Source organism: Scyliorhinus canicula, chromosome 20 (assembly GCF_902713615.1).
Source record: "Scyliorhinus canicula chromosome 20, sScyCan1.1, whole genome shotgun sequence".
Classification (NCBI taxonomy): Eukaryota; Metazoa; Chordata; class Chondrichthyes; order Carcharhiniformes; family Scyliorhinidae; genus Scyliorhinus; species Scyliorhinus canicula.
The window spans coordinates 25702445-25715695 of NC_052165.1; the positions used below are offsets into that span (position 1 = coordinate 25702445).

At 47.4% G+C, this 13251-nt stretch overlaps 1 protein-coding gene across 1 annotated transcript in view; it reads right to left on the reverse strand.

Annotated features, from left to right (window-relative positions):
- Positions 1-7907: 7907 nt before the first annotated feature.
- LOC119954998 (cathepsin E-B-like) overlaps positions 7908-13251 on the reverse strand; it is a 37391-nt gene continuing 32047 nt past the window's right edge. Inside the window, exons 7-9 of the mRNA XM_038780782.1 lie at positions 12644-12785; positions 8221-8319; positions 7908-8099 (exon numbers count right to left, since the gene is read on the reverse strand). Coding sequence (XP_038636710.1) covers positions 7908-8099; positions 8221-8319; positions 12644-12785 — 433 coding nt within the window. The remainder of the gene's footprint in view (positions 8100-8220; positions 8320-12643; positions 12786-13251) is intronic.

Below are 13251 nucleotides of genomic sequence, written 5' to 3' on the forward strand. Positions count from 1 at the left end.
TATTGTGTGTGATGTTCTTGTCGGATGGCCTGATTTATATTACTAGAGCACTTGTAGCTAAAGCTATAAACGATTTATAAACATTAACTGTGGGTCAACTATATACTAAACAACAAATGAATAACAGTATGAACATGCAGAAGCAACCTCTCTCTTCCAGCTCCCAAGTCAGTCTGAGGTCACCTGACTCTAACATTCACTAATATACTAATGAGACTCCTAGTAGTAGTCGATGAATTACAACACAATCATGATATCACTACAATACTCAACATGAAACATTGAACAAAATTTTATAGCACCTGGGTGGTGGGCTAGGAAGTGGGGCGGCTAATTAGGGAGACAGGCGGAGACCTCAAATTAGGAGCACTGACTCATTCACCTTGCAGCCTCAGCAGTCGCCATCTGTCAGTGACACTTCTGATGTTGCACAGCTACTGCCCCTCTGAGTAGGGCAACAATGTGAAGAATCAGTCAGCCAACTTTAATTGGATGGTTCCAACTTTCTACCTGCATTTAGTCCCAACATCAGGATTTACTTGGAGCCAAGACAATCCCAACTTTAACTCTGTTTTTCTCATTCCGCAAATGCTGCCCGGCCTATTGAATATTTCCAGTGTGTTTTGTTTCTATTTCAGGTTGCTATTGGATTGGAAGCAATGGGTATGCACCAATTTACTCAGAACCTTGATAGGTCTTTCACTCTCAGCTTCTAATTTATAAAGAATATTATGTATCCAGTGAAATTTCTTTTGGGAGTGGGATAGTTTCAGGGTGGGAATACCTGCATTTATGTCCAAAAAAGATAAAAGCTTGCTGGAACACGTTTTATGTTTATATTTTGCAAGTCCACTTTCAGGTTAAACAGTGTAAAGTGCCAAAACCACTTTATATCCCAATGTATCTCTTTCTCTCTCTTTGCCCTAATGCATATCTATGTTTAACTTCTTGTCTCTACCTCTGGGATTTTGAAATAAGGATTGCAAGTGGTCTCACATGCAGGTGCATGAATGAGTGAGCATTGAGTGAGATTGGAGGAGGAAGAGAAGATGAAGAGGGTGAATGAGACATTGTTGCAATATAGTGACCAGTTCACCTCAATGGGCGAGGAGCTGCGGAGGTCAATAAAGGGCTAAGAGCCCAAGTGGAAGACCTGGAGAACAGGCTGAGGAGACACAATTTGAGGATCGTGGGTCTGCCCAAAGGGGTGGAGGACCCGAAGCCGACCGAGTATTTTGCAAACATGTTCGCCAAGTTGATGGGGAGAGGGAAGAGTCCTCCTTCTATGAGCTGGACAGGACGCATCAGTGGTTCTGGCCAAAGCCTAGAACATATGAGCCACCAAGAATGATCATAGTCTGCTTCCCCAGATACCACATGAAGGAGAAGGTTTTGAGCTGGACGAAGCAGAAGTGGGATGTGAAGTGGGAAGGCATTGATATACGTATATACCAAGATCTGATGGCGGAGTTGGCGAGAAAGCAGGCAGCCTTTGGACGGGTGAAGGTGGCATTATACAGCAGTGGGGTGAGGTTCAGAATGATCTACCCACAAAGCTGAGGGTAACTCACAACTCGAAGGACCTTTATTTTGAGATGGCGGACGTGGCATCATTAAGGCTGGGGTTGAGATAAGAGTTGGGATCTGGACTTTGATGGTGTGGACTGGGAATGTTTCTTCTTTGAGATTTTTTCTTGGATTGCTTTTCTCCCCATGTGCATTTGTTTCTTCTCAGAGATGTGTTTTGGTTTTGTTTAGGGGGTATGGTCTCCGCACTCTGGCGCTATGGCTGGGGGGGGGGGGCTGGAGATGGCGGTTGGAGTGTGGGGTGGGGGGGGTGGAGGGGGGGTTCTGGCAGGGGTCCTGCACTAGCAAACAACGGTTGTAGTTAGGGGAAAGGGCCATGGTCATTGGAGCCTGGTCGAGCAGGTTTTGATGGACCTGGGAGGTGTGAGTGGTGTAGGGAGGGGATCGGAAGTGATTGTAATGGGTGAATTTGAGGGGACCCTGGTGGTGTTGGTAAGTGTATATGCCCCCAATTGGATGATGTGGGGCTCGTGAAGAGAAAGTTGGCTGGAATTCCGGATTTAGATACCCATGAGTTGGTTTTGGGGGGGATTGAAACACAGTCCTGGAGCCGAGGGTGGACAGGTCCCAGCTGCGCTCGCTGATCCCATCGGGGGGGGGGGGGGGGGGGGGGAGGCATTGGCCGGGCTTATGAGGGAGATGGGGGTGGGGAGGTTGACCCGTGGAGATTTCTCACCTTTTTTTTTTATAAATGTTTTTATTCAGTTTTCGTATTTTATATTGAACAAATTACAAATTGTTAGGAGAGAGAAAAAAAAACAAACAAAAACAAACACGCAAAAATTAACATACATATTTACAGGTAAGCATCTTCGTAGTAGTAACTGCGCCCCCCCCCCCCCCCCCCCCTCCCCCCCTCAACATGTTTATTTAGCTTGGTTTTGGGCCTTAGCTAGCCATCGAACCCCCGTAACGAACCTGTAGCCCCCCCCCCCTCCCGCTACCTTCCCCCGACTATTCTTCCTCTTGTACATTGGCCACAAATAGGTCCCGGAACAGTTGCATGAATGGCTCCCACGTTCTGTGGAAGCCGTCGTCCGACCCTCGGATGGCAAATTTGATTTTCTCCATTTGGAGAGATTCCGAGAGGTCGGACAGCCAGTCCGCAGCTCTGGGCGGTGCTGCTGACCGCCAGCCAAACAGGATTCTACGGCGGGCGATCAGGGAGGCAAAGGCAAGGGCATCCGCCCTCCTCCCCAGGAATAGATCTGGCTGTTCTGAAACCCCGAAGACCGCCACTATCGGGCATGGCTCCACCCTCACTCCCACCACTTTGGACATTACCTCGAAGAAGGCTGTCCAGTACTCCACGAGTCTGGGGCAGGACCAGAACATGTGGGCGTGGTTGGCCGGGCCTCTTTGGCACCGTTCACATCTGTCTTCCCCCTCCGGGAAGAACCTACTCATACGGGTTCTTGTTAAGTGGGCTCTATGTACCACTTTTAGTTGCGTCAGGCTGAGCCTTGCGCACGTGGAGGTGGAGTTGACCCTATGCAGTGCTTCGCTCCAGAGTCCCCACCCGATCTCCATCCCCAGGTCGTCCTCCCATTTCCTCCTTGTTGCGTCCAGTACGGTGTCGTCCCTATCTACCAGTCGGTCATACATGTCACTACAGTTCCCTTTCTCTAGGATACTTGCGTCCAGTAGGTCTTCCAGTAGTGTCTGTCGTGGCGGTTGTGGGTACGTCCTTGTCTCCTTTCGTAGGACGTTTTTGAGCTGCAGGTACCGTAGCTCGTTCCCCCCAGCTAGCTGAAATTTCTCTGTCAGTTCGTCCAGTGTTGCGATCCTGTCGTCCGTGTATAGGTCCCTGACTGTCAGTGTCCCCCCGTCCTGCCTCCACCTTTTGAAGGTGGCGTCGGTCAGTGCTGGTTTGAACCTATGGTTGTTGCAGATGGGAGCCCTGTTCGACATTTTGGTCAGGCCAAGTTGCTGCCGCAGTTGGTTCCAGGATTGGAGGGTGGCTGTCACCACTGGGCTGCTGGAGTGTTTTTTGGGTGGGGATGGGAGTGCTGCCGTGGCGAGGGCCCGGAGGGAGGTTCCCATGCAGGAGGCCTCCTCCGCACGCACCCACTCAGCTTCTGGCTCCTGGATCCATCCCCTTACTCGCTCGGCTGTTGCTGCCCAGTGGTAGAATTGTAGATTCGGGAGGGCTAACCCTCCCCTGGTTTTTGTTTTTTGTAAGACCTTCTTTGGGATCCTAGCATTTTTACCCCCCCCCATACGAACGCCATGATGAGTTTGTCCAGCGCTTTGAAAAAGGCCTTGGGGATGTAGATCGGAATGGATCTAAACAGGAAGAGGAACCTGGGCAGTACGTTCATTTTGATCGTCTGAACTCTTCCCGCGAGGGAGAGCGGGAGTGTGTTCCATCTTTGCAGGTCCTTTTTAACTTCCTCCGTCAGGCTGGTGAGGTTCCATTTGTGGATTCCTTTCCAGTCATGGGCTATTTGGATCCCCAGGTAGCGGAATTTATGTCGGGCTTGTTTGAACGGCAGCCCCTTTAGTGCTGCCCCCCCCCCCCCCCCCCCCCCCCCCCCCCTTGCGGGTGTAATGGGAAGATCTCACTTTTGCTCATGTTGAGTTTGTAGCCCGAGAAGGCTCCAAACTCTTTCAGGAGCGCGATGATTCCGTCCATGCTGCTTTGTGGGTCCGAGATATAGAGGAGCAGATCATCCGCATAGAGTGAGACTCTGTGCTCTCTACCTCCCCTTCGGATCCCCCTCCAATTTTTTGCTGCCCTGAGCGCGATTGCTAGCGGTTCGATTGCTAGTGCGAACAGCAGCGGGGACAGTGGGCATCCTTGTCTGGTGCCCCTGTGCAGCTGGAAGTATTGGGAGTTGGTATTGTTGGTCTGTACACTTGCCATGGGAGCGTTGTACAGGAGCTTTACCCAAGCTGTGAACCCTGTTCCAAGCCCGAACCGCTCCAGTACCTCTATGAGGTATATCCATTCGACTCTGTCGAAGGCCTTTTCTGCGTCCAGGGAGACGATCACCTCTTGTGTTCTCTCCCCGGAGGGGGTCATTATCACGTTCAGCAGGCGCCTGATGTTCGCGGTCAGCTGTCTACCTTTGACAAAGCCCGTCTGGTCCTCTGTGACCACCTCAGGTACACAGTCTTCTAGCCTTTTGGCTAGGATTTTGGCCAGTATTTTGGCGTCTGCATTCAGCAGAGATATGGGTCTGTATGACCCACATTCCGTTGGGTCTTTGTCTTTCTTAGGTATCAGCGAGATTGAGGCCTGTGCTAACGTGGGTGGCAACGTGCCCCTAGCTAGCGAGTCTGTGAACATCTCCCGCATGTGCGGGGCCAGCGCTGTCGCAAATTTTTTGTAGAAGTCCGCCGGGAATCCGTCCGGTCCCGGCGCCTTCCCCGCCTGCATGGAGCTAATGCTCTCCATGATCTCTCCCAGTGCTAGTGGTGCTTCCAGATCCCGTTTTCTGCCCTCTCCCACAACTGGTATGTTCAGTCTGTCAAGAAACCGGTTCATCCCAGCCTTCCCCGTTGGGGGCTCTGAGGTGTACAGCTCTTGGTAGAAGGCCTTGAAGGTTTTGTTAATCTTCTCTGGTTCTGTTTCCAACGTGCCTCTGGTATCTCTGATTTGCGCAATTTCTCTGCTGGCTGCCTGCTTTCTCAGCTGGTGGGCCAACAGGCGGCTGGCTTTGTCTCCGTGTTCGTATAGGGCCCCGCGTGCCTGGCGGAGTTGGTGTACTGCTTTCCTGGTGGAGAGCAGGTCAAAGTTCCTTTGTAATTCTTTTCTCTCCGCCAGGAGTTCTACAGTCGGGGCCTCGGAGTATTTATGGTCTACCTCCAGTATGGAGTCGACCAGCTTCTGCCTAGCCACCCTTTCCTCCCTATCTCTTTGCGCTTTGTAGGCTATGATTTCCCCTCTTAGTACGGCCTTAAGCGCTTCCCAGAACGTGGAGGGTGAGACCTCCCCGTTTTGGTTGATCTCAGTGTACTCCGCTATGGCCTGCGCTATCCTTTCGCTGAAGGCCTTGTCAGCTAGTAAGGCACCGTCCAACCTCCATTTGGGGCGCTGGGCCCTTCCCGTCTCTAGCCGCACATCCATGTAGTGTGGAGCGTGGTCTGATATCACAATTGCGGAGTATTCCACCTTGTCTATCTCTGGAAGCACCGTTTTCCCCACCACAAAGAAGTCAATTCTGGTGTACACGTTGTGTACTGGGGAGAAGAAAGAGAATTCTTTCTCCCCCGGGTGGGCGAATCTCCAGGGGGAGATTTCTCACCTGAGGGATCGGGAGTATTTGCTTTTTTCCCTTGGTGAACAAGGTGTTCTCAAGCATCGACTGTTTCGTGGTGGGGAAAGCACCGTTGGTTAGAGCTCAGAGGGTAGAGTTTTCGGCAATTGTGATTTCAGATTACAGTCCATACTGGATGGATGTGGTACTGGAGAAGGGGTTGGCCCAGAAGCCGGGTGGAGGATGGATGTGAGGCTGTTGGCGGACCGGGGTTTCTGTGATAAGATAAGGAGGTGATTGAGGTTTATTTGGGTTCAATTTTACGTGGGAGGTCTCACCGTCGATGGTTTGGGACACCCTGAAGGCAGTGGTGAGGGAGGTTAGAGGGGGGGGGGGGGGTGGGGGGGGGGGGGGGGGGGAGCTGTGATCTCATTTAAGTTTAAACTGGATAGAGAGGAGAGGGATGAACGCCAAAGGTTGGTGGAAGAGATTTTGGACATGGATGGAAGGGGGCCTGGATCCAGGGATTTTGGCAAAAAGGAAGGAGCTGCAGGCAAGATTTGACCTGCTGTCTATGGGTAAGGCGGTGTGTCAACTGAGAAGGACGAGGAGGGCTGTCTATGAGTATGGGGAGAGGGGGGTCATATGTTGGCAGGTCAGCATCGTAGCTGGCCGCGGCGAGGGAGATTGTCCGGGATAGGACAGGGGACTTGGTGGTGGCTCCGGAGCAGATTAATAAGGTATTCGGGGAGTTTTATAGGAAATTGTGTAAATCAGAGCCACCAGAGCACGAGTAGGAGATGAGGGACTTTTTGGGGGGGATTACAGTGCCCAAGGTTGGATGAAGTGGAGAAGGCGGGGCTGGAGGAGCCAGTGGGATAGAGGAAGTGACGGAGGCAATGAGGAAGATGTAGGCAGGAAAGGCAGTGAGACGGATAGGTTCCTGATTGAATTTTAAAAGGAAATTAAGGACAAGCTGGTGCTGTTGCTGGTGGAAATGTTTGGGAAGCGATGGTCAGGGGGGTCTTGCCGAAAACGATGAGGCAGGCCTCCATTTCGCTTCTGCTTAAGAAGGATAAGGACCCGGTTAATTGTGGGACGTATAGGCCCATATCTCTGCTGAATGTGGATGCCAAGATATTGGCAAAGGTGCTGGCATTAAAGTTGGAGGTGTTGGAAAAATTTGGGATTGGGCCAAAATGTGTGGCATGGGAGCAGTTGCTGTATAAGGAGCCGATGGGGAGTGTGCACACAAATGAGATGCACTCAGGGTATTTTGCAGTGCACCGGGGAATGAGGCGGGTGCCGCACCTTCCCCCCTTCTGCCCTTCTGTTTGCATTCACTTTAGAGCCCTTGTCCATTGCACTGGAAAGGAGGCAGTTCCAGGATTCTGGCCCACAGGCACTGAATGAACAAGACTTAGTTCCAAGTCAGGATGGTGCGTGGCTTGGAGGAGAACTTGCAGGTGCTGGTGTTCCCAAGCATCTGCTGCCCCTGTCCTTCTAAGTGGTAGAGGTCATGCTGAAGGAGCTTTGGCAAGTTGTTGTAATGCATCTTGTCGATGGTACACACTACTGCCACGGACATCAGTGGTGGAGGGAATGAAAGTTTCAGGTGATGAATGGGGTGCAGGTCAGTGTCGACTTTATCATGCATGGTGTTTTTAGAGCTCGACTCATTCACCAAGTGGAGATTATTCAAGCACAATCCTGATTTATACCTTGTAGGTGGTGTGCAGCCTTCAGTACTACAGGCAGGATGTTGTCAGGGCCCACAGCTTTTGTTGCCCCAGTGCCGTCAGCTTTTTCTTCATATCACCTGGAATATATTAGAATTGTTTGAAGCCAGTCGTCTGTGAAGCTGGGACCTCAGGAGAAGGCCAAGGTTGCTCATCCGCTTGGCACTTCTGGCTGATTGTGGTTGTTAGTGCTACAGCATTGACCTTTGCATCTAAGCTATAGAAGGCAGTCTCTGATAACCTGAGAGTTTAAATTTATTGGTTTTATTTCAGTAAAACAGGGTTACTAATTTTTCAGTGAAAATGCTCCGAAACATAGTACTGAACCATTGAAAACAATTTTACTGAAAATAAATAGGTACAGTTCCTTTCTGATGTTTCAATCTTCTGTGCTCTCACGGCTGTCCAATGAATGACGAGATTTAGCAAATCCCACTCTATCATTTCCCCGGTCAAAAATGGTGTAGAACTTTGCAAGAAAAACATCTCCCAGAATCCAAAGAGGTCCTTGAGAAGAATATACATTTATTGCCTGGATTCCGTATAGACACACTGCCTTTTCTTCTCGAAACTTGCATAATAGAAGAACAAAAGGTCATATTAAAAATGTTACAAGAAACTGCACAATTTGTATTCACATTAAGATTTTCTCATGGAAAAAAAATGTAAATTCTTCCATTTGAAAGGGGTACCTTTTTAATGTAGTCTTCTGCTTCCAATGTATATTCCACCCCTCCAATAGTGAAAGTCAGATCTGGCAGCTTGGGAATTTTTTTGCAATCTACGATAATCTGACAATTAAGAAACAAGTTGTGTGTGAAAGTGTTCTCTTCAAACATCTTCATACATTTAAATAACTTTGCGTAGGGTAGAATTTCCTTCTGTCTATATTTTTAGCCCACAGTATCAAAGTGAATGCAGATATAATCCTGGCTGAAATTATTGATCATAAAAGAGATCGGGCTGCAGGCCCTGTTTGTATTGATAAATGTTGGTAATTTGAAATGATCTATCTTGATCTTGTTAAGCTTTTGACAAAACACAAAAGGTTGCTAAATGAAATGCAAAATGAATATTTTGCTTCAGTATTCACTAGAGAGAGAAACCTTGTTCCTCATGAGAACAGCGTGAACAAGCTCAATAGACTCGAACATGTTGATAGTAATAAGGAAGATGTGCTGGAAATTTTGAAAAGCATCAGCATAAGTCCCCTGGGCCTGGCGGGATATACCCAAGGTTACTACGGGAAGCGAGGGAGGAGATTGCTGCACCGTTGGCAAGATGATCTTTGCGTCCTTACTCTCCACTGGAGTAGTACCGGATGTTTGGAGGGAAGCAAATGTTGTTCCCCTGTTCAAGAAAGGGAATAGGGAAGTCCCTGGGAATTACAGACCAGTCAGTCTTACTTCCAAGTATTGGAAGGGATTCTGAGAGATAGGATTTATAATTATTTAGAAAAACATAGTTAGATTAAAGATAGTCAGCATGGCTTTGTGAGGGGCAGGTCATGCCTCACAAGCCTCATTGAATTCTTTGAGGATGTGACGAGACACATTGATGAAGGCCGCACAGTGGATGTGATGTATATGGATTTCAATAAGGCATTTCCTCATGGTAGGCTCATTGAGAAAGTTAGTGGGCATGGGATACAGGGAAATTTGGCTGTCTGGATACAGAATTGGCTGGCCGAAAGAAGACAGCGAGTGATAGTGGATGGAAAGTATTCCGCCTGGAGGTCGGTGACCAGTGGTGTCCCGCAGGGATCTATTCTGGGATCTCTGCTCTTCGTGGCTTTCATAAAAGACTTGGATGAGGAAGCGGACGGGTGGGTTAGTAAGTTTACCGATGACACGAAGGTTGGTGGAGTTGTAGATAGCGTCGAGGGCTGTTGGAGGTTACAACAGGATATTGACAGAATGCAGAGCTGGGTTGAGAAGTGGCAGATGGAGTTCAACCTAGATAAATGTGAAGTGATTCATTTTGGAAGGTCGAATTTGAATGCTGAATACAGGGTTAAAGGCAGGATTCTTGGAAGTGTGGAGGAACAGAGGGATCTTGGGGTCCACGTACATAGATCCCTCAAAGTTGCCACCCAATATTGGTAGGGTTGTTAAGAAGGCGTATGGTGTTTTGGCTTTCATTAACAGGGGGATTGAGTTTAAGAGTCGCAATGTTTTGCTGCAGCTTTATAAAATCCTGGTTAGACCACACTTGGAATATTGTGTCCAGTTCTGGTCACCTCATTATAGGAAGGTTGTGGATGCTTTGGAGAGGGCGCAGAAGAGATTTACCAGGATGCTGCCTGGTCTGGAGGGCATGTCTTATGAAAAATGCTGAGGGAGCTAGAGGGATGTAGAGGGAGCAAAGAAGGAAGAGAGATGACTTGATAGAGGTGTACAAGGTGATGAGAGGCATGGATAGAGTGGATAGCCAGAGACTTTTCCCCAGAGCGGAAATGGCTGTCACGAGGGAACATAATTATAAGGTGATTGGAGGAAGGTATAGGGGAGATGTCAGAGGTAGGTTCTTTACACAGAGAGTGGTGGGTGCATGGAATGCACTGCCAGCGGAGGTGGTGGAATCAGAGTCATTAGGGACATTTAAGCGACTCTTGGACAGGCACATGGACAGCAGTAAATTGAAGGGTTGTAGGTTAGATTGATCTTAGATTAGGATAAATGGTCGGCACAACATCATGGGCCGAAGGGCCTGTACTGTGCTGTACTGTTCTATGTTCTAAATGAGTTTGAGTCCTGTGTAATCGGTGGGCAGATTTTTTGTTGGTTACGGGACTGATGCATTCCTATGAACAGAAAGTTGCTCTTACTGGTAAATGTTTCTGTAACAGACATGTCAGCAGAGGAATCTGGCAGAAATCTTTCTCACCCAGAAATATAGAGGAAGAAGCCTGGAGAACTGCTGCAAATTCATGGGTGACTCAAAGGTAATGTGTATGTAAGGACCTGGGGTTAAAATAATTGGTTGCAAGCGAATTTAGATACAAATAGCCAAGTAGGCCCTACTTGTGTCGGGACAACCCCAGCACATGTACACAGTTTAAAGTTGTTTGTGCTCAAAACTGCTGATGGGAGAAGGAACTAAGGTTACAGTCCACAGGACATTGAAGATCAATAATCAATGCTGCAGAACTGTTATAATACAGGAAGGGGGGGGGGGGGGCATGGTAGCAGAGTGGAACTTCAGTCAAAGGAAGTAGTTGATATTGCCCACTTTTGTTGTCTAATGGCAAACAGCAAGAAGTACTGGGTTTTTTAAAGTTCTGTTATATCAAACAGCAAAAACTTTGACAATAAGTTGACAGACTATAACATAGCAGAAATAAGTCAACTCAACTATGACCTTTCTAGTTGTGTGTCTCAATTTCGCACACTGCAGTGCACATATTCACAGATCCATTGCGAACAGATAATATTGTGAGGATGAAGCCATGCCCGATAGTGGCAATTTTCGGGCTATCGGAGCAGACAGAACTACACATGGGGAAGGAGACCAACGCCCTTGTTTTTGCTTCCCTAATCACACGCCGGAGAATCCTGCTCGGTTGGCGGACGGCAGCACCACCTACAGCTGCAGACTGGCTCGCTGACCTTTTGGAATTTCTCCACCTGGAGAAGATTAAATATGCCATCCGAGGGTCAGAGGAAGGCTTCCTGGATACTTGGGGGCAGTTTGTCGGCCTGTTCCAAAACCTGTTTGAGGCCAGCAACGAGGAAGAATAAAAAAAACAAGATAGAAAAGGAACCGGGGGGGGGGGGGGGGGGGGTAAAATGGAAGAAAGGGGGAGAAACCACTAAAGAAGAGAAGAGGAGGGAGGGGGTGACCCCCCCCCCCCCTTTCCCCTGAGAATAAAAACAAACGCAGTTGAAACCAAGGGGGGAAAGGGAGGGGGGGCAAGGGGGAGGGACCATAGACCAATACAGAGGGCGGCGAAATGTATATAGGGTTGATTAAATGAAAGATAAAATAAACATCTATGTAAAATAAGGTAAATTAACGTGGGTAAGAAAAATGTGATGTATATATATATACAATTGTTTATAAATATGAGTAATGTCAACAGAATGATTTTTTAAAAAAATATTGACATTCCTGTCAATGGCTGTCATCCTTTAAGTAGCCTGAAATGTATTATTGAACATTTTATCCAGAAATACAATATTAATTGGTTTGCTAACAATTGAATTTGATTAGGGGCGTGATTTAATCACCATATTGCGCCCGCGCGGATCTGGGCGCGCCAGGTAAATAGCGGGAAAGACCAAAATCAATATTCGCAATGGGGACAGATCAGTTTGCTATCTAACCGGCCCACTCCCAATGATAAAATTCCGGATCACGCCCAAATATGGCGAGCGTTATCATTAACCCTCATTTACATTCATTTACATCCCATCAGCAAGATTGAAGTTGAGTGCAACAGCCTCCCAGGGGTTAACCGGCTCCGCAGTGAGAAATGTTTCTGTTAAATGGCGCTCTAAGACGCTGAAAACTGATTAATGGTTAATTGTATCCTGAAAAATCATCATTCAATCAGTAGGTTTGTTGAGGGTGCTACGGTTAATAAGTACCCAAGAGCAAAGATCCTAGGAATTATAAATACCTAATTTCATAACTAACATCACCATCTATTTTTAAATCTCCAAAATGCTTTAATTACAAATGTTCTTAAAGTGCAGATAAATGTTCACGACTGGTGTCTGTTATACTTCAAAATATGGTGACTCTCCATTTGCAGAATATCATACTTTTCAAGCCTCACTTAAGTTTTCTATTGTTTCTAATGCAGTGGTTAGCATTGCTGCCTACTGCACTGAGGACCTGCGTTCGATCCCGGTCTTGTCCGTGTAGAGTTTGCACATTCTCCCCGTGTCTGCATGGGATTCACCCCCACAACCCAAAGATGCGCAGGTTGGTAGGTGAATTGGCCACGCTAAATTGCCCCTTAATTGGAAAAAAATAATTGGGTACTCTGAATTTATTTTTTAAATTTTCTATTGATTTGCGTTAACAATTAGAATTCAGCATGAAGCTATATATTCCTGTGTCTTATGAAATCAACTGGATATGATCAAGCATCAAGTTAAAAATTCATACCTCTCCCATTGCAAGCTCCATTTCGGGATGATCAGGAAACATTTTTCTCAATGAGGTGTAAGGACCAGCTATCAAAGAGGTTCCAGTGTCAACTATTGCAGAGCACCCATTCCTACAGACGACGGTGTCTCGAAAGGTTATACTGGATAGAAATCATTGCAAAACGTAAGTAATCCCTGAATCATTGGCACAGATTGTAGATCTCTACTCATTCAACATGGCTGGTAATTCTGATACAGATTTTGATTTCAGATTCTAAATTGGCACTGCTATGAATCAGAGGGTTGAATCTCAACTCCCAATAACGGGTGAATTGACATCATGTTAGACGTTAAAAATTTAAAAATCAGAAATAGGAACCTGCCTCAAAATCATCCATTTCTGGTTTTAATGGAGGTAGAAAGAGGAGCATATGACCAATTAGTCAAATGTCACAGTGAAAGTTTCTGGATTCATTATACCAGTCATTCTATTTTTAACTTGTGTCAGCTGGGTTTCCAGGCCTCAAGAGACCCGACAAGTGAAAAAAAAAAGGTAAATGCCTTTACAGCAGTCTCATAGGGCCAGGGGGAGTAGCATTGATTTCCATCAGACCCAACAAGTCACCC